General features: G+C 41.5%; 2 protein-coding genes across 6 annotated transcripts in view; both read left to right on the forward strand.

Moving 5' to 3' along the window:
- RUFY2 (RUN and FYVE domain containing 2) overlaps positions 1-3,273 on the forward strand; it is an 82,796-nt gene extending 79,523 nt beyond the window's left edge. For both annotated transcript variants that reach the window (XM_073793547.1, XM_033842228.2), the window contains exon 18: positions 3,150-3,273. In XM_073793547.1, coding sequence (XP_073649648.1) covers positions 3,150-3,161 — 12 coding nt within the window. In that variant the 3' untranslated portion in view covers positions 3,162-3,273. The remainder of the gene's footprint in view (positions 1-3,149) is intronic.
- PBLD (phenazine biosynthesis like protein domain containing) overlaps positions 3,163-24,510 on the forward strand; it is a 52,364-nt gene continuing 31,016 nt past the window's right edge. For 2 of the 4 annotated variants that reach the window (XR_004522610.2, XR_002176563.3), the window contains exons 1-10: positions 3,163-3,294; positions 10,828-10,927; positions 11,292-11,390; positions 13,199-13,308; positions 13,523-13,552; positions 16,177-16,265; positions 16,503-16,681; positions 19,238-19,300; positions 20,728-20,897; positions 23,071-23,150. Coding sequence is in view for 1 of the 4 variants with exons in the window: in XM_019936205.3 (XP_019791764.1) it covers positions 3,211-3,294; positions 10,828-10,927; positions 11,292-11,390; positions 13,199-13,308; positions 13,523-13,552; positions 16,177-16,265; positions 16,503-16,681; positions 19,238-19,300; positions 20,728-20,840 (867 nt within the window). In the remaining 3 variants the exon portion in view is untranslated. Of the gene's footprint in view, positions 3,295-10,827; positions 10,928-11,291; positions 11,391-13,198; positions 13,309-13,522; positions 13,553-16,176; positions 16,266-16,502; positions 16,682-19,237; positions 19,301-20,727; positions 21,538-23,070; positions 23,278-24,510 lie in introns of those variants that run through there. The other 2 variants (XR_002176564.3, XM_019936205.3) reach the window with 2 other exon arrangements.

A 24,510-nucleotide genomic window follows, 5' to 3' on the forward strand; every position in this document is an offset into this window, starting at 1 on the left:
GGTGGGGTGGAGAGGAGTTGTTGTCAAACAGGCAAATGACATTGGATATTAGAGTCTTGGAGGATTTTTCCCTTTAAAGAAATGTTCTCACTTGAGAAGCAATGCAGTATTTCTAGAAGCCTGATAAAGTACTTAGTTGTAGAATTTTATTTTTCTGTACCAAATTAGAGCAAGAAAACAAGACTATCTAAAGAAACATTTTAAAAACATAAACATGTAATTTATGATCTCTGTAGAAAAGTTATACAGTCTTTTCAATATAGATTTTCTCATCCAATTGAACACATAGCTGATGGCTGAGACCAACGGGGCTGTAGTTCAATGAGGCTAAAAACTTGCTCCTTTTGGCATACCTATGATTTCTGTAACAGTGTCAATTCTATTTATGAAAACTATGCTTCATTGTCAGAACTTTAATTTGTTTCTGGTCTCTATTCAATTTTTCTAAAATAATAAAGGCAATCTGTAATAAAATTTCCAAATAATTACATCAACAAACTGCAGTGTACTGTCAGTAATGGTGATGCTACTGAAACTGAAATGTTGGCTGGCAGATGATACCATGTTGAGAAGCCCTAAGTATTTGCCAGTCAATGTATGAAAGTTCAGTTGTGATGCATGCTCAGTATATTATTTACTTAATTCAATAAACATTTATTGTGTCAGGCACTGTTCTAGAAACTGAGATTTTAGTAGCAAAGAAAAACAAGAAGAGGTTCTGACTTTATGCTCTTTGCAGTCTGGTTAGAATAATCCAAGAAACACAAATGAAAGTTCAAGGTATTTTAAAATCTATCAGATCACCAATGGTGGGGCATTCTCATATGCTAAGTTGATACACTCTCTGAAGATAAATTTTAAAAAATTATTCGTTTATTTATTTTTGGCTGCGTTGGGTCTTCATTGCTGTGCGCAGGCTTTCTCTGGTTGCTGCGAGCGGGGGCTACTCTTCGTTGCGGTGCGTGGGCTTCTCATTGCGGTGGCTTTTCTTGTTGCAGAGCACGGGCTCTAGGCACGTGGGCTTCAGTAGTTGTGGCACATGGGCTCAGTAGTTGTGGCTCGCGGGCTCTAGAGCGCAGGCTCAATAGTTGTGGCGCACAGGCTAAGTTGCTCCGTGGCATGTGGGATCTTCCCGGACCAGGGCTTGAACCCGTGTCCCCTGCATTGGTAGGCGGATTCTTAACCACTGCACCACGAGGGAAGCCCTGAAGATAAATTTAACTGTATGTGTAAGTTAAGATGTCTGTACACTTTGACCCAGGGATTTGGTTTTTGGGAATCTATTATAATTAAAGAATCAGAAATGCAGACCAAGATTTACAGTCAAAAAATTTGATCACTACATTATCTTTACAAGTGAAAAATTAGAAATAAATACTCACCAAAGGGGAAATAGTTAAATAATTTATAGCATATGCATGAACCTATTGTAAATCTATTAAAATGATGTTTTTGAAGCATTTATACGCATGCTATACTGTTAAAAGGGTAAAAATTATGATTAAAAACTGTATATCTAAAATATTAATAATGTTATTGCTTGGAGGTCAGAAGGTGCAACCTTACTGAAGTTATTGAAGGGGGTCAAAAGGTACAAACTTACAGTTGTAAAATAAATAAGTCCCGGGAATGTCATGTACAGCATGGTGACTATAGTTAGCAATAATGTATTGCATATTTGAAAGCTGCTAAGAGAGTAGATCTTCAAAATTTCATCACACACAAAAAAACCCTTTTTTTGTAACTTTGTATGGTGATGGATTAAGTAGGTAGTTAATGATTGTGGTAGATCATTTCCCAATATATAAAAATATCGGATCAGTATGTTGTACACCTGAAAGTAACACATCAGTTATACCTAAAAAAAAAAAAGGCAGAAAAACGTAGGCATTTGGCAAGAAAGTTAAGCAAAACACTTGTATAATAAATTACACACAAAGAAAAGAAAAAGAAACCTGTAGGCCTGGGAGCTGCCAGTGGGCTGGTGCCAGGTGTGGCCGCCAGCAAGGCGTCCCACTGTTATTTATCTTAATGTTGAGAACAAGAAATACATGTTAGGATAGGTTAATTTCTTTTAGATTTAAACAAAGCACCTTCTAATTTGCTGAATATTTTAAAAGTTCTATAACTTTGGGAGGGAAGAATCCCTCCATGCCTATGACAAAACCCATGCTTTCTAGTAAAGCAAAGGAAACACTGAGAATGTTTAACAGAATTTCTCTCTGTAGGGCATGAGAATACAGGAGATCCCCTCCCCACCCTGCTTTTCTATATTTTACAGGTTTTCAGTAAAGAGAAAGTGTTATTCTTATAATGAAAAGCTTTATTTTAACAAATCTATATCATGAGTTAAAAAGTCTCCATCTGCAGATTTATAAAATAACACAAAATTAAAGCATGAGGCTCCTTTGATTATGTTAAGTCCAAAAAAAAAAAGTTATTGCTGATTTACATGGTTATGAGTCACTTTTTGATTTTCCAAGTTTTTTTTATAATGGGCATTGTAAAAAAATATAAATTTATTACTTTTGGCTGCGTTGGGTCTTTGTTGCTGCGCGTGGGCTTTCTCCAGCTGCGGCGAGCGGGGGCTACTCTTCTTTGCAGTGCGTGGGTTTCTCTTCATGCAGAGCACAGGCTCCAGGTGCACGGGCTTCAGTAGTTGTGGCTCATGGGCTCCAGAGTGCAGGCTCAGTAGTTGTAGCACACGGGCTTAGTTGCTCCGCGGCATGTGGGATCTTCCTGGACCACGGCTTGAACCTGTGTCCCCTGCATTGGCAGGAGGATTCTCAACCACAGCGCCACTAAGGAAGCGATAATGGGCATACTTTTATAATTAGAAAAAATGCATTATTTTAAAAGGGCAGTAATATTCATTGGGAAACTATAAGCAACATATATGCCCCTTGAAAATTTCATGCACTTCATTAAAAGCATAGCCTAATGTAGTTTTGGCTACTCTAGGAATATGATTATGTTGTTAAGTATGTGTACACTATGAAAAAATATTAATCCAGTAATTTAAAACAAATTCAATTTAGAGGCTTAAAATCAGAGGATCACTTTAAATGTGTATTAGGTGTGTTAGAATAATTGCTTGACTTTGTACCTGGAAAATGCTAGTAAAACATTAACTTTTTGATTTTTTGCAGCAACAAGCATGAAAGCAGGCTACTAGCAATTTTGAGAGCTTGCAGAAACATTGCAAGGAAAATGAAGTTCCCTATTTTCATAGCAGATGCATTCACAGCAAAAGCATTTCGTGGGAATCCTGCTGCTGTTTGCCTCCTAGAAAATGTAAGTAGTATTTTGTTTTGAAGTGCAGTGCCTCAAATCCTAGATTCCTGTAGAACCAAGTATTTCCTAAAAAAAAAAAAAAAAAAAAAAATCAGACCCACCTATTTGTGTACCTCTCTGGTTTGTTTTCTTTGTCAAATGATATCAGCAATGTTCATGTCTGCAAGTTGATATTGACCAAATCTTATGATGAGACTGCTTACACCTAGATGCAGGTGTAAGAGAAATGAAGATTCATGTAAAGAAGAACTAGAGCCAATTAAAAAAAAAGTGTGTGGGGGATTTCCCTGGTGGTTTGGTAGTTGAGACCCCCGCCCCCGCCCCCCCAAAAAAGAGCTCGAGCTCCTTGTAGCCTCTGTGTTTTCATTTAGTTAGCACCAAATGGGGAGGAGAATGAAATTAGATGAGTTTTATGTGACTGGACATGGCTGATACTACATTTAGCTTAAAAGATTCTAGCTGGATATTTTTAACCTTACCTATAGTTCAGACAATTAGAGATTCTTTTCAGGACCAAAGATGAGACATTTTGCAAGGACTTAAGTAATGTAGTAGATAGAAGGAATTAAGCTCTAACATAGAGAGAACTCAGCTTACTGAAAGTCTCATTTTAAAAATGGCTCTTTGATTGGATAAGTTTTAACAGAATAGTCAAAGTTTCTTTGACCTTAGATGCTTTGTGTTGTTACCTGGGTGTTAGGAAACAAGCCAAGGTACGCTTCTACTCAGAGCAGTTAGTACAAGAGTAGATTTTCTGAAAATTACTTCAGGAACACAGTAAGCAGCTGATGATCTTAAAGGGCAGAAATAGAAAGGCAGAGGTAGAGAACACGGTGGGGAGTGGGGGGAAGGGGAGGGTGGGATGAATTGGGAGATTAAGTGTGACATAAATACACTACCATGAGTAAAATAGATAGCTAGTGGGAACCTGCTGTATAGCACAAGGAGCTCAGCTCTGTGCTCTGTGATGACCTAGATGGGTGGGATGTGGGGTGGGGGAGGGCATATATGTATACCTATACCTGGCTCACTTCACTGTACAGCAGAAACTAACACAACATTGTAAAGCAGTTATACTCCAATAAAAAAATAACACATTAAAAAAAGTCTTATTAAGTTGGGGCCTTTGAGTGCAAACATCAAGGTGGCTGCAGATTAAAATCACCTGAGGTGCTTTAAAAATTCCTATGCCCAGCCAATCACAATAGAATCTCTGGGGGTGGGACCCAAGCAGCACTGTTTTTTAAAGCTCCCGGGGTGATTCTAGTGTAAATCAAGATGGAGAATGGCTGAGGTTTTACTGAGACAGGTGAATATTGTTAATTGAGTCTTTGGTATACTTATTTTCTCCGTAAAATGGAGCAGCAAAATGGTGATCAAGAGTCCTCATCTTACCTTGGGCTTCCCTGGTAGCGCAGTGGTTAAGAATCTGCCTGCCAATGCGGGGACACCGGTTTGAGCCCTGCTCCGGGAAGATCCCACGTGCCATGGAGCAACTAAGCCCCTGCGCCACAGCTACTGAGCCTGCGCTCTGGAGCCCACCTACCACAACTACTGAGCTCACACGCCACAGCTACTTAAGCCCCCGCACCTAGAACCCATGCTCCGCAACAAGAAGACCCCACAAGAAGCCCACACACCGCAAAGAAGAGTAACCCCCACTCACTGCAACTAGAGAAAGCCCGCCCGTAGCAACGAAGACCCAACGCAGCCAAAAATAAGTAAATAAATAAAACAAAACAAAACAAAGAGTCCTCATCTTACTTTGATGATGCATTCATCATGCAACCTTGCAGTTGGCATTTTCCAACCACAAAGTGCAGAAAGTAATAAAGTTAATAGGCTTTGTCAAGTAACACAAGAGCTTAGGAGTATTAGTGAGAGAATAACAGCCAGATTCTAAAATGTGAACTTTGTTTAGAAACAATATGGCAAACATAGCTTCACGTCAAGGACTTTTGAAATTGACTAAATCTGCTTGTCAAGAGTTTTAATATAGGTGCTTCCCTGGTGGCTCAGTGGTTAAGAATCCGCCTGCCAATGCAGGGGACACAGGTTTGAGCCCTGGTCTGGGAAGATCCCACATGCCGCGGAGCAACTAAGCCCGTGTGCCACAACTACTGAGCCTGCACTCTGGAGCCCATGAGCCACAACTACTGAAGCCCGTGCACCTGGAGCCTGTGCTCTGCAACAAGGGAAGCCACGGCAATGAGAAGCCCGAGCACCGCAACGAAGAACAGCCCCCGCTTGCCGCAACTAGAGAAAGCCCCCAGTTGAAAACCATTGTTTCAGAAGATACCTTCTCTAAAGAGAGGCTTATTCTGGAGTTTTCCTGTTTAAATTATCCATAAAAACAACTTTGTTGTGTGCCCAGTATATTTATTTATCCCGATTCAGCTGGCCTTTACTGGCTGTCTACCGTAAGCTGGACACTGTGCCAGGATCAAATGTAATATTCATACATGTGTGTTTCTGTTCTTTTAAACACGACTAATCATTTCCAGTGACAGCAAGGAGGATCAGCTTCACACTTTTTTTTTTAAAGTTTTTATTGAGTCTGTTACAATATTGCTTCTGTTTTGTTTTGGTTTTTCGGGCCCTGAGGCATGTGGGAATCTTAGCTCCCCAACCAGGGATCGAACCTGCACCCCCTGCTTTTGGAAAGTGACCTCTTAACCACTGGACCGCCAGGGAAGTCCCTGGCTTCACACTTTTAAAGACGAATGCTTAGTTTTAGTTCCTAAAGTACTTGCTGTTCTGGTTTTTCTGGTTAAATTTAGGGACAACCAAAAGCCCGTTTTACAGGTTGGTGGGTTATATATTTAAAGAAAAACAGGTGTATAGCAATGCTGTGTTCAATCCATGCTTTAACTCATGTGCAGTGGCCATTTCCAAACTTGCTACCCTTCCTTAGAGAGAGGATCACTGGCTCAGTGTGACCACACTGGGTCAGAGGCTCCTGGGGTTTCTAGAGGGTTACAACCTCATATCTCATTTTTATGCCCAGAAAAATGATGCAAAGTGCAGAGAAGATTCTTCTAGGACATTGAAGTGTTTTCCTTTGCCAAGTATTTGAGGGAAGAGAGCAACGCAAAGGAAGAGGAAATGTTAATGTGGGAATTGGTGCTTCCCAAGTATCCTCACTGGCTTCTAGAACATAACTCTCAGCTTTGAGGGCAGTGACTTCAGGCAAGTTCAGTCAGATACATACTGTGCTAATTTCTTTTCATATATTATTTCATTTCACCCTCACAACCACTCTATGAGTAGGTCTTATTATTATTATCCCCATTTTACAGATGAGAAAAATGGAGGCAGAAGAAGGTTAAATGGCTGACTTCAGAATCCCACCCCAGGTCTGCCTGACTGCAGGGCCCATGCTTTTAACCCACTGTACTCAATACTAGACTAAGATATCTTCCTCTTTTATGTGCTCCCACGGCACCCTTTCCCAGTTGATAACATGCATCACTCTTGCTGTAATTCATTCAATGCCTGTCTCTCTCACTACTGTACATTCCATGAGATCTTAATCTATTCTGACTTGTTCCAACACACAAGGCCTAGCACATGGGAGGCACTAAATAGATATCTGTTGAGTGAAAGTGAAAATATTATAATCAGTGATACTATGGCAAAAATCTCCTTCTAAGAGTTCTAGTTAGCCAACAGTTATTCATCTTTTGTTCTCATTGGTAGGGAGGGTTGGGCAGGGTATGCAAAGTGAGTATGTTCTTTGGGTTCTGTGATGGAGCTGGAGACACTAAGCATCTATAAGATCCATTAGAAGCAACTGAAGATGGCCTGAAGTTTGAGTGCTGCATTGTATGGGCATAACTTTACAATCGGAAATCTAAGTGCCTCGAAAGGAATCTCCCATTCCTAGATGATTTAGAACTTTCTACATCCAAGTGCTTTAACGTCGCTGGAAGGAAAGCAGAGGGACAAAGGAACAGAGCAGGACTGTCCTGTTTAGGCTGTCATATTTCTAAACTGCCACAAGGTGGGAGTATTTTAAAACTTTACTCTGATTTTCTGATCATTAATCTTTTGTGGGCCATATAGTGATGGAACCGCAGTGTCCCAACGCAGTACATTGGAAGGCAGAAAAACAAACATGGCTCTAATTTTGCTGCTGGAAGCTTGACTCATGTGAAATTGGCAAAAGGAAATGGATATTAAAGCAAGAGAACTAACAGTTATCGGTTTGGTTTGAAACTATTATGTTACTTTTAAAAATAAGCTTGTAGTGTAAAATGGAAACACTATTGGAACCAAAATTCAGTATTTTGAATGAATGTAGTCTCATTCTTTTTTTCCTAAAGCTCTCCAAGTTGAAGCAATATTAATCTTCTCATGATTCACCATTATTTTGATCTTTGGTTCCAGTGTAGAAATTCAGCCACATGTGGTGCACATTGAGGGCTGCTACTATCATACTTTCTACATTGTCTCTGGCCCCTCAGGCAAATAGCAGGTGCATTTTCAGTGTTCTGGGGCAGAAATTGCACTTATAGAAATTCAAATTGTAATTGGTGAAATATACCAAAGCAGAGAAGATTAAAGAGTTGATGGTCTGTGAAGTGTGTGATTTAGCTGATGTGCAAAGAAGCCCATTTGCAAAGGAATCTATTACCAATAGATGGTGAGCTTGGCTACAATGCGAAATGCTTTAATACTTTTAGAGGCTCTGGTCCTAAAGATCACGGGAAGCAATAGGCAAAGAAAGGAAGGACAAGGATAGGGAGTTTGGCCAGATCAGATACAGGAGGGACTGGCAGGCACAGCAGGTTCCTTTAGTCAAGGAGGCAAATCCAGGCTTTTCTTCATTAACCCTTCAATCACCTTTGAGGCCTGTGACTGCAGACTCAGCACTGGGGAATTAAATGGCTCTGAGTTTCTCTCAGGTGTTACATGCACGGGCAGGTGGGCCAGTTTCCATGGAGAACATTCAACAGGCCACTGCGAAGCGCTTGAGTTCACTTCTGAACATTGTTGCCTTGTTGGCCTCAGCAGCACCCAACCCCCTCCTCTACTCAGGTGGGACTTCTCACTCCCCAGGCCCACAGGTGCCCAGAGGTGTGACATGTGCTCATTCCACTTCATTCCTACCATCCTAATTCTCCTTACCTTAGCTTACAGAATCCTAGAGTGTCAAAGATTTAACAGAAGGAGAAAGAAGTGAGGTCAAGTGATTTGCCCAAGAAGCGTCCCCAATACAAAGCTTTTTGCCCACATTTTCCTGTTCAACTCAACAAAATCTTCCCTTTTTCTAGGTCCACATCAAGTCCTCACCTTTAAAGTCCTAGAGTACTTAATGTCAAAATCCATTGCTGATTTCTGTATCTATCTTGACTTCTCAACTGAGAGGCTCAGGCCCTTGACCAGAGGACCATACCTTACACACCAGGGCTCCCCAGACTTTAATGTGCTCACAGATCACCTGGTTTCTGGTTAAGATGGAGATTCTGATCCAGAAGGTCTGGGGCAGGGCCTGAGACTCTCCATTTCTAACACATTCCCTTGGGAATGGTGCTGATGCTGGTGGCCTAGCGTGGCACTCAGTGATTGATTCTGCTTGCAGGAGTCCATTTTATCTGATAGACATTGGTTTTCTTGCCTGCAGCCTGTTAAAGGGATAATAATAATTTCCTTGTTATGGGGAGGCAGTGCGGCGTGGCAGGTTAAAGCACTGGCTTTGAACCACTTAAAAAGGTAACGTTTATCAAGTACTCACTATGCATCAGGCACTGTGATGAGCACTTTATATGCATTATTGGATTAAATCTTTTGAAAGAAAAACATTAAGTAAAAAACAAACAGAAAAACCCATTGTGTTATTTTTTTCAGAAAATAAGTATCTATTTCTTAAGTGATTTCTCTTTCTGTAGGACTACAGAGCCTCTACAGATTTTTAATACAGAGCTCCTTTAAGAAAAGCTTAGTAAGTCCCCTGTTAGGATTTTTACATCAGCTGATATTTTAAAAATCATGACTGATTTTTCACAACTGCTGTTTTATGCCTTTTTTTTCAATACAGAAACTTTAATAGGTAAACATATCTGTAATGTTATATGAGTATACGGAAAGTGTTTCAAAAGAATTTGAATCAACTAAAAGACAAGGGTGTTTAACTTGCATAACTCAGATAAGTGAATTATGAATTTATTAGAATAAAGCATAATTCTTATTTCTGGGTTTCAGGAGCTCAAGAATAGTAAGTTTTGCCAAAGCAAAAATGCATTTGTCTTGAGATTTCTTTTTTTTAAAATAAATTTTTATTGGAGTATAGTTAATGTCTTGAGATTTCTTTAGAATTCAAAATCTAAGTAGTGATCATTTTGTTGATTAAAAAAATTGCTTTTCATTCTCAAAAAGAAAATTCATGCTTCAGCCCATTTTTTCCCTTGAGTTAAGAGGAATGTGTATATGTGTTTATGCATGTATATGTATGTAGGTGTCTTCACAATAACCCTTCGACCTAAGTACTATTATTCCCACTTTAAAGGCATAGAAGCTGAGGCTCCAGGAGGTGAAATGACTTGCCCACTCTTGCACTGTTTCTAGGAGCTGACCCAGGTTACAAATCCAATTATGTATGTTTCCAAAGCCTACTTTAAAAAAATTGTTTTATTTTGAAAAATTAAAAAACTTAAGAAAAATTTCAAGAATGAACATCTACATACTTTTTCTCTAGATTCACTGGTTCTTACCATTTGCAAAACCCACATTCTTAATCAGTCTACCATTTATTAGACGTATTGTGTTTTTAGGATATTACATAAACTTTCTGTGTTTAATTTGTTTATCTGTAAGTGGATAAAAATATCTATATTGAGGGTGTTTAAAATGAAGGTTAACTGGATAATTATTCTCTTAGCAAATATTTATTGACCTCCTTCCATCCCAGGATGAATAAAAGCATTGTTCTAAATCAGGACAAAGCAAAGTAGCACAGTTGGTGCTCTCATAGAGCCAGAGTCAGAGGTGAGGGGAACAGACATTAAAAGGACGTAGCAAGTAATTTCAGGTGGTCTATGCACTGGGGAAGAGACAGAGCAGTCTGGAAGGCTTTCTGGAGGAGGTGACCTCTGGCCTGAGGCCTGACTCATGAAAGGGAGTGAACTGTGCATAAATGGGGGCAGAGTGGTCCAGCCTGCTCAGAGTGGGCACCTGACATCTCTTCATCCAACAGAAAAGAGAGATTGTGGAGTTTCCATTTGCAGAAATTATTTTTAGAAGAGAACACATGCTCTCAGATAGACTAGATAATAATCTGACAAAGGATAGCCCAGGCCGGTAGGTTTTCAGAATCTGTTCTAGCTTTTAACCTCCACAGCTCTTCACATGGTTGCATGCATGGATTTCTGAAAAACCATCTTTATAAAAGTGCCTTGAATTCCTTGGTGATTATTTCCTTTTAGGCATATAACTTTTAATATTAATAAACTGTTATTTACTAGTGGCAGTTGCTGTCCAAGGAAGTCAGATTTTTGTTTCTGGAGTCTCAATAACCTTTTGTTTCTAATTTAGAAATTGGATGAAGACATGCATCAAAAAATTGCAAAGGAAATGAATCTCTCTGAAACTGCTTTTATCCAAAAACTACACCCAACTGACAACTTTACACAAAGTAAATACGCTTTTTTTTTAACCATTCCTGAATGGCATAAGAAGCTGCTTTTCCAGTGGGGGAATGATAGTTAAGGGAAATGTCCATTTACTATTTGCATGCAGATAGGAGAGGGGGGGGAGCTTCTAATCTGGTTTTCATTTCATCTGGGGGAGCAGGTATTGGTGAATTTGAGTGTTTCAGCTCCAGATCTAGCACTGGGGGGCCCTAGGAGGCTTGCCTAGACTTTGCTCCTCCTTTCACAACATGTTTCAGTGATGAATCATGCTAATGAAATATTTAGAAAAGAATAAGAAAATGAAAAGTTTACGACCCCCTTGTATGGGAATGATCTCATCTCTCTTTGGTTTTTTCTCCTCTGAAGGTTCCTGCTTTGGATTAAGGTGGTTTACACCAGTGAGTGAGGTTCCTCTCTGTGGCCACGCTACCCTGGCTTCTGCAGCTGTGCTGTTTCACAAAATAAGTAACGTGATTTTCTTTTATGAACTTACCATTTAGCAAATAGCAAATATTTTTAAAAACTCGCACACATTCTTTCCTGTGAACCAAAGTGACTGGTATAAAGACACTGCAAAGTTTATTTCATGCGATTTATTATGCAGAAACAAAAACAGCAAGCTTCTATAACACTTTGATCTTTCAGAGTATGTACCATTGCATGTTGGAAAGCCATGGTCATTGTTTCCTGGAATGCCATTTTCTTCTAAATAGGAGCTCTCTGGTCTCTTTGACAAACACAGGAGCAGAGTTTGCAAGACAGAATAGTTGTCTAACATGATATGATACTGGGGAACCAAAAGACATAACTTTGCCCCGAATATGTCCCCACCCACATTGAAATTCATTTCACAATAAGAGCTTTTTTACTCTGAATTTTAAATATTAATGAGCCCCCGCTGTATACATTTACCCTGTGAAGAGAGGATGCAGCACCTTAATCCTACCTGTGTCCATCTCAGCTACACTTAGTATAATAGATAAAGATCAGGGCTTTGTGGGAATGGGGCAGAGAGATGCCTGGAAATGTCCTAAAAGTGGAGATGGAAGCAGCCATGAATAAGTGTAGACCACAAACAGAAAGTTAAACAAGGAAATAAACAGGATGATACGACACAGGGGTAACTGTGGGGAGGAGGGTGTTGGAAAAAGAAGTTCTCTGGGGGAGCAACTTAGGTGGGGATGATAAGGGAAGGTGTTAATAGGTCAGGTTTGCCCAGAAAGCAGACTCTGAGACACACTGGCATGCCAGAAGAATTGGGGGCAGTGTTTTTGAGATCAGTATTGTTAAGGGAGTAAAAGAAAGCAGAACTGAACACAGGGAGAAGTTGAACTGCAAAGTGGTAGCACCAAAGAAAGACCTGATAGTCCTCCCCAGGGTGGGCCTGAGGTTCCATGAGAAAATGCTTGGTAAATAATGACGTCTTACACCAATTATAATGAGAAGAATTAAACTTTGGGTTTCAGAATGTAAATTTTATTCTGTGAAAGTTAATCAGCGGTGCTGAATTTTCTCACCTTTGAGATATGGTTAAGTATTACAGAAATATTAGGGAAGAGAAAAGAATTAAGTCATAAATCTTTGTTTTCACTAAAAATGTTACCCACACTGAGATAAGTGGCCCAAGTTGTATCAGTAACATGAAGGGATATTATATCAGGTTTGGTGATCTAATCTTTAAATCAAGATTTTATATATAGTTTGGTTTGTTTATGGTAAGCTTGATTTGTTCATCTCAGACTGTTGTACATGACCTGTATGTTCTATTTGTCATCCCTTTGGCTTATCTTAAACTAGTAGAGTTTATAACTCTATAGTATTTAAAAATATAGTATAGTTAAAAATATAGTATAGTTAAAAATCTGCATTAGAAAACATTATAGCATCCCTATGAGCTATGTTTAATTATTACCCCCAATTTATTGGTAAAATGAAATTAGTATGGTTTTAATTATTACCCCATTTTATTAATGAGGAAATTGAGGTTTAAGGAGATTAAATAATTTTTTCAAGGGCACAGCATGATGTCAAGTCCAATCAGTTATGTTCTTGGTTCTCAAGTTAGAATCCAGTGAGAGTTTTCTCCACTTAGGACCCAAGTAACCCAAACCTGGGACCCCTTTACTGGAAAGAACAACACTGCCAGAGAATCTAAGACTACATAACAGTGATCAAAACAGACATGCAACTATATAACAATGTTTATTTTCCTATTTCTTGATTCCTTTCAAAAAGTTTTCTAGTTGACAAAATAGAATTCTTTTTTTGGCCAGAAAACATGAATAGCACCCTAACGTTTGTCACTCTGAGTGGGGAACTAAAGGCCAGAAGAGAAGAGGATGGTATCGTCCTGGACCTGCCTCTTTATCCAGCCCATCCCCAGGTCAGCTCTTTTTAATTTTTTTTTTTTCTTTTGGCTGCCCTGCACGGCTTATGGGATCTTAGGTCCCTGACCAGGGATTGAACCAGGCCCTCGGCAGTGAGAGCATGGAGTCCTAACCACTGGACCGCCAGGGAATTCCCAGCTCTTTTTAATTATTGCCGTAAACTGACAGCTTTCCTGTTTTACAGTAGTTTTGTCTTTTTTCCCAATCTAGGACTTCCATGAAGTGGAGGATTTGATAAAGGTTGGTGAAAAGAATCAAACCTGAGCCGTGTGATATGATCATCTGTTATCATTTGAACAAAGATTCGGTACTATTTGATCTCAACAGATAGGCCTTCTACCAGTACAAGTGTTCCATTCTAAGCTTGGTTGAATACTGCACCGTGCATTTGAGATTTGAATTTTAATATTGAATCTAGGGACTTCCCTGGTGGTCCAATGGTAAAGAATCCACCTTACAATGCAGGGGATGGGTGTTTGATCCCTGGTTAGGGAACAAAGACCCCACATGCCTCGGGGCAACTAAGCCCGTGCGCCTCAACGATAGAGCCGTGGTGCGCAAACTACAGACCCCGAGAGCCACAACTAGAGAGAAGCTCGTGAGCCACAACTAGAGAGAAGCCCTTGCACTGCAACAAAGACCCGATACAGCCAGAAAAAAAAAAAGAAAAATAATACTGAATCTATTTAGTGAGAAGGTTGACCAGTTTTCCTTGACTCTTCATTATCCGATTAGCCTCCATGGAAAGGTGGGGGAGGGGAGGCTGTCGTGTGGCAGGCTGAGAGTGAAAGGAAAGAGTGGAAACTGCCTGGCAGCTGTCGGAGTCCTGATGTCTTTAGTGGAGAATACACCTGAGATGACAGGGCTGTGCTTTGATGGAAGAGAGCAGGAAAGCATGGGAACCTCGATAGAGAAGACAAGGTACATAGACTGGCCTCCTCAAGGAGTCTGTGTGGGAATGGGGCTTGATGATGATGGTTATGATGACGATGATGACAATGAACATTTTTGAGAGTCTCCCCTGTGCAGTGCCACACACTAAGTGGTTTGTTTTTTTTTTTTTTTTTTTTTTTTTTGCTTGCGGTATGCGGGCCTCTCACTGCCGTGGCCTCTCCCGTTGCGGAGTACAGGCTCCGGACGCGCAGGCTCAGCGGCCATGGATCACGGGCCCAGCCGCTCCGCGGCATGTGGGATCTTTCTGGACCGGGGTACGAACCCGTGTCCCCTGCATCAGCAGGCGGACTCTCAACCACTGCGCCACCAGGGAAGCCCTAAGTGTTTTAATGTATTATCTCATTTAATTCTCACTGCCACCCAGTGCAGCAAGCACTACAGTTGTCTCCCAGAGATTCCAGAAGGCCAGAGCAGCCCTGGATGGCCAGGTGCTTAGTTTGTAGAGCAGGAAGGGCCCAGGTCAGGACCAGGCCAAGGGCAGCCATGAGAAAAAATGATTCTGTAAAATGGCGTATTGTGGTATTTCTCAGTGAATTTTCAACTCAGGATTTATAATCTCTTTAGTGTTTTGCTTTAAGTTTTCAGAGTATAAGCAAGTATCATGGATTCTGATTTTACACTCAGCTCTACCTATGGCTTGAGTTTTGGGAGACAAGCCGAATTCATAAATGAACTACTTTAAACATATTGGCAAGAAAATGGAAAATATTCACAGTGCTAGACCTTGTTCATGGTAGAAAGAGCTTAACCTGATCTCTCTAAGCCTCAGGGTTGGCATTTGTAAAATGAGGATGATGAAGGGTTATTTATTGTGAGTATTGTCATTTTGTGTTCCTAGAAACTGGCAATAAGATTCTCAGCTGAGAATTAAACTTTCAAATTGACATAAGAATCCATGCAGAGAATGACCCTTCAGAGAGACTGAGAGGCCCCGGAGAGCAGATGGGATCGGGCTGTAGGCGTTCCCATTTCTGGGAGGGGTCGGGAACGTTGGTCAGCAGTGGTCACAGAGGCAGCATTCCAGGCATCACCCATGGCAGAGGGAGTCTTGGCGATAGGACCTAGAACACCTCAGTCCCTAAAGAAGATTAGAGAACCTGAAGCCACCTAGTGACAACCAGACAACTACTGTGTAACTCTTGTCTGTTCTGAAGGCAGCTGGTGGTGGTGCCACAGGATGACTCGGGGGGGCACAAGACACATACAGTGTCTTGGATATGAGCGAGGCTATGTGCAGCCCAGTAAAGGGTGAATCAGGGTATCTCTAGAAAATGTTGAAAATGTTGCTACGTTCTTGATCTGTAGCATAAAGTCTACGTGAGAACAGCGAGCTTGCCAAGCAGAGCAGCCTTGAGACAAGTGCCCTAGTCCCCACTTCCAATCAGACTGCTGGCCCTGAGTCCTTCCCATGTGGAAGCTTCTAGTTACTGCTGCAGGAACTCCACATATTATTTCACTTAATCCTCACAACAACTCCAAGAGGCAGGCATGAAGCCCGCACCTCTACAGATAGTAGACAGTAGTAATTCAGAGCTTTGACTCCAGGGCCCCTCAGACCTGGGTCAAGGGGTGTGTGTGTGTGTGTGTGTGACCTTGGGCCTCTCTGAATCTTCTTATCTATGGGGAAAATACCCACCTGAAGGAGTTGTGTGTTGAGGGACGTAGTAACATGTGTGAACAATGCCTATCTCTGGCTAAACTCAGAGGGTAAACTCAACCCTCATCAAGGTCTCTGGCTGCCAGGAAACTGGCCTTCTTGAGCAATACCTTGAGTCCCGAAACTGACCTGAAACTCCTGGGATTGGAGATGTTGGGTGTGCCTGGCACAGAGCAGACACTCGTGAGAGGTTGCTCTCCAAACATGGGTCAAATTCATAAATTCCTGAGGAGGTTTTGGTCTGTCTCCATAGACTGCCATAGGTGACACACTGGTTCAGGACATCCGCTATTCCCCAGATACCCGAAAGCTCCTGGTCCGGCTCAGTGATACTTACAACAGGTAAACAAGATTTTTGGCTTCGTCAGCACCCTGGGGATGGCCGAGCACCCAGATTTATGGCTCTGGCTTGGTCTGGCTGTGCCATGTTCTGTCAAACCATGATTTACACAGCCAGAGAGTTTTGTTCCCCTCCTGGTGAGCCATTTGGCAAGCTGCATCCTGGCCTGCTTTACAGAGTGTGGGCAGTGGGTAGTCTATTGAATGGCTTTGTCCTGATCCACCCCGTTTCTGAACAAGGTCATTTCTGGAGAGCCTGAAAGTGAACACACAGAATCTGCCGCAAGTGGAAAACACGGGGAAGGTGAAAGGACTCATTCTCACCATCAAGGGAGAGCCTGATGGGCAGACTCAAGCGTTTGACTTTTACTCCAGATATTTCACTCCATGGTTTGGTGTGGCCGAAGACCCTGTAACAGGTACTTTTTGACTTGAGTCCTGAAGAGGGCTAAACAGTGGAGAGGGAGGAGGATAACAAGTAGCTGTTGCTGTGCCCTCCACGTGACCTTTCAGGTTGTTTGGTTTTTGAGCTGCCTTTGTTTCCCTACCTACCCCTCCCCCACCCCTTCGCTGAAGTCTCATGTGAAAAACAGAGTTAAGGAGGCAGTATAGCAGGGTTAAACTAGGGTCAGACAGGCTGGGTTTGCATCTTAGCTTCCTAGCTGTTGACCTTGGGCAAATGACTTAACATTTTTTTTTTAGAGTTTTTTTTGATGTGGACCATTTTTTAAAAAGTCTTTATTGAATTTGTTACAATATTGCTTCGATTTTTATGTTTTGGAGTTTGTTTGTTTTTTTTTTTGGCCGCGAGGCCTGTGGGATCTTAGCTCCTCGACCAGGGATTGAACCCACACACCCTGCACTGGAAGGCGAAGTCTGAACCACTGGACCACCAGGGAAGTCCCTGACTTAACTTTTTAAAGCTTTTGTTCCCTGGCTATAAAATATGGATAATACCTCATAGGTTATGTAAACACAACGCATGTTAAGTGGTCAACACAGTGCCTGGCACATGGTAAGTGCCCAATAGCTATTAGGTATTTTAATAATAACAACAGGGCTTCCCTGGTGGCGCAGTGGTTGAGAGTCCGCCTGCCGATGCAGGGGACACGGGTTCGTGCCCCGGTCTGGGAAGATTCCACATGCCGTGGAGCGGCTGGGCCAATGAGCCATGGCCGCTGAGCCTGCGTGTCCAGAGCCTATGCTCCGCAATGGGAGAGGCCACAACAGTGAGAGGCCCGCACACTGCAAAAAAAAAAAACAGAAAACAAAAAAAAACTGGCTCCCTGAGCCAACACTTCTAGAGCTGCCATTTGCAAAATCTAGTGGCCAATGTCTACTACATTCCCAAAGCCTTTTTTCCTTTTCAGTGACCAGCCTGCATGATCATTGATCTAGATAAGATTTGGTTTTTGAAGGATCAAGCCCTGGACTGCTGGTGGGAAATTGGGACAGGCATAGTGGTTTTGTTTTTTCCTCCCTTCCTCATTTCCCTGACCTGCCCACAAAGTGGGTGGGATGGGTTCAGGAACGTGGGTATTCAGGATCTTCTACCAGACAGAAGCAGAGGGATGAAGTCAAAGATGGGCAAAAATGTGAAGCCTCGTACTTTCATCCTCCTGGAGAAGAATGGCCTGAGCCACAAAAGGGGGGATGCTGGATGGAGGAGACTGGTGGATGGGATAGTGACCAGGGTAAAAGGAGGCCGAGCAGAGACTGTGAGCCTCCTGTTCTGGTCAGATGGCAGGGGCTGGGATGGTTTCAGGGCCTTGACTTAGTTACTCTGAGGAACAAAATATGTGAAATTCAAAGCTCAGCAAGCAAGCACTTTTAAAGACTCAGGAAAATGCCCAGCGACTGTTGGTCCAACTCAACCCTCCCCAATAGAAAAGAAGTTCTGAGTGGACTTACACTTGCACAGCTGCTTCCCAAAGATGTTAATTACCACAGAGGGCAAGTTTTTTCCCCCTGTAATGATGCTTTTCTAGAGTGGGAAGGGCAGCGATGACCAACCATTTCAGTTTGCTTGAGACTGAGGGACTTCTCAGCATACAGGATCTTCAGTTCTAAAACCAGGACAGTCTCAGGCATACTGGGATGCTCGGGCACCCTATGTGGACCTCCCATAACATTAGTAAGTTTTCCTGAAGGAGAGACCTTTTCCAAACCATCCTTTTTTCTCCCAAAGACTTTTCTGTCAGTTATTACTTTACATTTTGTTTCTTCATTTTATTTTATTTTATTTATTTATTTATTTTTTTGCGGTACGCGGGCCTCTCACTGTTGTGGCCTCTCCCGTTGCGGAGCACAGGCTCCCGACGCACAGGCTCAGCGGCCATGGCTCAAGGGCCCAGCCGCTCCGCGGCAATGTGGGATCTTCCCGCACCGGGGCACGAACCCGTGTCCCCTGCATTGGCAGGCAGACTCTCAACCACTGCGCCACCAGGGAAGCCCTGTTTCTTCATTTTAATATCTATTCTCTGATCGAAACCTAGGGCACAATCATATGAAAAAATACCTCACTAAAAGAAAGTTCTTCTGGCACCGAAAACCTGTGAATGCTGACTTGGTGGGAAATATAGCCTTTTGTCAGAGTTCCCACCTTTTCTTTCATGTGTGTCCTAAGAAGAAGGAGATATTTTTCCCTTGAAAGATGTAGACAGATTTATGTGAAGACCTTGATTCTACCATGGGCTGACAATGAACTGGTAGACAAGAATTAAAACCTACAGTTTAATTCAGCCTTCAGAAAGTATAAGACACAGCAGATACATCGTTTGGAGGAGTTATCCGTAAATTCTATGTATTCCTTTCTATTTCCATCCTTAATTCCACACTTGGCTGTGGCCACGGCCAACATAATGACTACGTCATCTAAGGTTTAGTCAAACTGGATAGTTGATTGTTTATGAACTTAGCACAGAGTTGCCCCTGTTTTCTTTGGGATTGTACCATGACTTTTCACTTCTTTTAAGGGTCTGCACATACTGTTCTCAGCAGCTACTGGTCCCAGCAACTGGGGAAGAAAGTCATGCACGGTAGGACAGCTTGTTTTCAAATTTTAAAAAATTTGCTTAACTTGAAGCCAGTATTTCTTCTCATATGTACTATCCACTTGAAGATGTAATAAAGTGTTAACTATCACCCACGTGAAAATGAGAGGTTTCGAATTCCTTCCCCCTGAACCTTCTACTCAAAACATCCTCCACCCCAAACATCTTCCACCTCTGTCTCTCCCAACACAAGGACACACTTCTAATACAGTAAGTACCCAATAAATGTTTGTTGAATAAAGTTAACTAGCTGTATAACTTTGACCCAGAAAGGTTATTTATAATGTGACAAGTTGAGACTGGATGATTACCAAGGTTCCTTACTGCTGCTGCTAGTTATGAGATGAAATCAAACAAACTGCTTTGGAACCAAGTCTCCTGGTGATTTACATAGTGCCTGAGGCAGAGAAAATAAATGGCAGCCAGTGGAATTTACACAGCTAGTACTACGCCGCTAGTAGTCTGTATGTGGTACAGGCTACACAATCAAAGTAGGAGTTTGACTTTAAAGGATGGAGGTTCTTACTTAGTGGGATGGTTAAGCCTCTGTGACCCTGACTTGGGAACAGCACGGTGACTGTTCTCTTTCTTTGGTGAGCCTAATGACTCCTCTGACCTTAGGAAGCCTCAGGCTGTGCCTCATGGTTGCCTGACAAGTGTGGTTGCTTGCTAACCGCAATGAGTAAAGCACTCCCTTTATCCTATTCAGACCGCGGAAGGTGGGGCCTTTTCAGAAGGGCCAAGAGCACCCCTCTTTATCTTCTTAGACTTTTAGTCCTTGCCTCTGTCTTTTCACATGTGCTTGCCTTCTAGACAGAGCCAGGGAGGATGCTATATGGGCGGGGTATGTCTGGGGCATTACAGGAAGTAATAGAGGAAGTGGCTCAGGAAGCGAAGCCGTAGAGCTGTGTATTCTGTGGATCAAATTGCGTCTGTGGTCTCAGTCCTCAGGAGAATGGGGTGGGCTGGGCAATACCATGCACAGAGGAAGGAATGCATTCTATTTCAAAAATTTTTTAAGATTAATTGATTTTTATTAAGGTAACATTGATTTATAACATCATATAAGTTTCACGTGTACATTGTATTCCTGCTTCTATATACCCTACAACGTGCTTACCACCAAAAATTTATTTTCCATCTTTCACCGTACAGTTGATCCCCTTTACCCATTTTGATCTCCCCGCCCCTCCCTGACCCTTTGCCTCTGGCAACCACCCTCTGTTCTCTGTGTCTATGTATTTGTGTTTCGTTTGTTCATTTATTTTGTTTTTGTTTGTTTGAAGGAATTTGTTCTTTAAACTGACCTGGGAGGATTCTAGAGCTTGTAATACGTGGTCTGTCACTATGCCCTGTTAATTAAAAAGGGTGAAAATGATCTTAATTTGTGACTCGTTTTATGTTTTCTTTAGCCTTTCAGTGTTCCAGCCGGGGAGGAGAATTGAAGATTTCCCTGCGTCCTGATGGACGAGTTGACATCAAGGGACGTGCTGCTCTTGTTTTAGAGGGCACGCTGACGGCCTAGACGCGCTTGTGCGCGATGCTGCGATCTTGACTTACTATTTTCCACGTAGAAAGAAATGTAAGGGGCTGCTTTGAATAAAGTTTGCATAGTAGTCTACTTAATCCTCACCTTAGACATAGAACAACAAAGACATATTAATGGAAATTTAATAATGCTTCCTGACTAATTAACTAATGGAGTTTTGGCTCTACCTGTGAGTATATTTGAAATGTAAGTAACTAATAACGAAGAATAATGTCACCTTTGATTATGAGTACCAATCACAAAATGAGGAACAAATTTATGAGGAGTAAGATCAAACCATTTAAACTTAGGTGTGAGTACCAGATAGACTATTTTGTAGCCATTGAAAAGACCCAATAACTATGAGGAAATATTAAAAAAAATTTCATGATACAATACCAAGAAAGAAAATCACAGTAGAGTATAAACTGTTAGCGACGTTATGCTGTGTCTGTGGAGAATACGAACTTATATGGACAGAGATGGATCATGAAGATAGAAAAGTGAAAAGAGTTCACGTGTAGAGGGTAAGATTGGAGTAATTTTAATGTACCTAAAAAGTTATTTTCTTCATTGGAACACACTCATGTTTAATAACTAAAAATCAGGACATGTAGCTAAATAACTAAAAAGCCCAGAATTTTTTTAAATGTATGTGTGATAGAGTGGTAGTAAAATTAAACATGAAAAGTAATATCTTGCCTCTTTCCAAGTTCTTTTTGGGGTGGGAATTCCCCTTGCTGTGGCTCCCATGTATTCTGCAAGTTAGGTGCCCAGCTGGGATCTGAATTCCCAGCCCATGTGTCAGATCTACTGCTCAGCAATCTGACGTGGTTGGTAAAAAGCAATTTGCTGTCTCCTGTGTATAAGACACTGGGCTAGAAGCTGGTGGGGTGGAGAGCTGGGGGCCAGGCTGCAAAGGAGATTAGAGGGGAAGCTTATAGAGCTCTCAAGGGAATCTAACTGGGAAAACCAGGCTCATCCTTTCATGAAAAGATAATGAGCACTTGCACTGGTCTGTGATTAGGGTCTACATATGGCAGACACTGAATGCTATGGCGTAGTCTGGGGAGTGTTGAAGGACAGGGCTTCGAAAGACTGGGGCATGAGCAAGGCTTCAGAGATGAGTGCACATGGCATGTCTGGGTTTTGTCTAGAGTTTCTACATCTTGAAAGTAGTTAGGTTCTATGGGGGCTGAGAGAAATAAAAGAAAGTAATTATTAAACTTACAATCCAGTTGAAGAGATAGCATGTAAACACAAGGATAGATAAATAATACTGTAAGCTATTTTTATTGTTGTTTTTTAAACTATTAAAACCTATAGAAAGGACATAGGAATCATGGCGATTGTGAGTCATCCCCAGGGTATGAGAAAGGGAGAACTATGGTTCTCCAGGTGTGGTCCCTGGACAAGCAGCATCTGTACCACCTGGGAGCTTGTTAGAAAAGCAAATTCTCAGGCCCCATCCCAGACCCACTGAATCAGAAGCTGTGGAGATAGAAACCAGAAATCTGGTTTTTAACAAGCCCTCCAGGTGATCCTGGTGTATACTTAGGTTTGAGAATCTCTAGTATTCAGCCACTGTTTTCTTCCCTCCCAAGTGACAATTGCCTATGTAGCTCAATAACTTTAAATGTGCATTATCTCAAAATCTCCTTGACCATACCAATATACTTGCTGCTTAGTGCAGTTTTGGAGGAGCTGGATTTTTTTTTTTTTCCTCTTAGTTTCCAGTTCTGTTCAGCATAGAAAAACTAGCTGTGCTCAGGTGGGAGCTGTTCAGTAAAATGTTGGTAATATACAGATTAATCAGCCATGATTTATTAATGATGAATTAATTACACCTGATTGTGCAGTTCTGCTAGCTAAATGGAGCTTTAAAGGAGTTATTTTATTAATCATCATGGTGCTAATTGCAGACACTTACAGAAGGATCACTAATTAAACATGCAACCATATGCAAAACAAGTTGGGCTGCTGAGACCTGCAAGAATAAGAAACCCTGATTTTTAGGGGAGCCAAAACATTTTATTTTATGCAATATTAGGGAGTTGGCTTGGCAATGTTAGTCATTCACTGCAAGTTAATATTGTAATCTTTCCCAGCAGGGATTGATCCCTATATCAAAAAGTATATAGCACTCTAGTGAGATTCTAGTAAAGGGGAAGATCATTCAAGCCTATTTTCTCTTTTATACACATGCAAAATGGCTTTTGCTGAACAGAGACCATTGATTGATGGGATGGGACATACAGCAGAGACAGTCAAAACCACAAACCAGTCCTTCGTGTCAGAGAGCATCAGGTGAGTGCGAGACTGAACTCTTGGAGACCATGAACACCCTGTGTATTGAATCACAATAAGAGGAGTCACAGCCTTGTACTATTGGAGCAGAGAAAGAAATGAGACTGTCCAGCTGAAGGGGCATCAGGTAAACTCAAGGATAGCTAAAGAATGGGAAAATTGTTTTCAATTTTTAGCTCAAGATAGATTAAAGCCGTTTCCTGACTTTTTGTTGTTATGATGATTTGTTTGGAGTTATGCAGCATCATTGTGAATAGTCAAGTAGGTACTGGCCAGCTTCCTCCAAGGAAGCCAAGGTGGCAAGGTGCTACCTCTCTCTGCACTTCAGGGGGCAGGCATGCTACTCGGGCTCCGCCAAATCAGAAACCATCTCCTGGAAATGTGGATCCTGAACAAGGGAAGCAGTACTGTAGAGGTGGCTAGAGACCTATACTATAGAGATCCATACTATAGCTCATTCTAGCTTGTTCTAACATTATTAGCTGTTACACCACTTAATCAATCCCCTCAGTCTCCTATTTTTTTTTTATTTTTATTTTTGGCTATGCCTCGTGGCATGCAACATCTTATTTCCCCGACCAGGGATCAAACCCGTGCCCCCTGCAGTGGAATCACGGAGTCTTAACCACTGGACCGCCAGGGAATTCCCCCCTCAGTCTCCTATTGAAGACCTTTGATTTTATTTCCTGATGCTTTACCATTAGAAGCTGTACTGCAGAGAGCAACTTTATTTTATTTTCTATGTCCTGGTACTTTTATTTCTTTAGGATAGACTTGAGAGAGAGAGATTTCTGGTTTGAATAATGTGTGTATTTTGGGGGACTTCCCTGGTAGTCCAGTGGTTAAGACTCCACGCTTCCAATGCAGGCGGCTATGGGTTCGATCCCTGGTGGGGGAAATAAGATCTCACATGCAAAAAAAAGAGGAATGTGTGTGTTTTTCATTTTAGTAGCTATTGTCAGATACCCTTCCAAAAGAGACTGTAGCTGTTCATGTTGCCAGAGCACTGTATCCTTTTCACCACAACCCACCAGCAGAATTTTGCTAATCTGATAAGTGATAGCTTAGTATTACTTACTTTGCATTTACCTGATTAGGAAAGTTAAACATCTTTTGTTACAGTAACTTGCTACTTATATTTTATCTTCTCTGAACTCTCTATTCATGTATTTTGCTTTTTTTCGATTGCATGTTGTTACCAGTTTCTTTATTATGAACTTTTATCTGTCATAGGTGTGGAAATTTTCTCCCCAATGTTTTGATGTATATTAAGGCAGTCATTATTATCCTTGTTTTATAGATGAGGAAAGTAATGCTCAGAAAGGAAATTGACTTGCTTAAGTTTACTCTGCTAGTGAGA

The sequence above is a fragment of the Tursiops truncatus genome, chromosome 16, assembly GCF_011762595.2.
Source record: "Tursiops truncatus isolate mTurTru1 chromosome 16, mTurTru1.mat.Y, whole genome shotgun sequence".
Lineage (NCBI taxonomy): Eukaryota > Metazoa > Chordata > Mammalia > Artiodactyla > Delphinidae > Tursiops > Tursiops truncatus.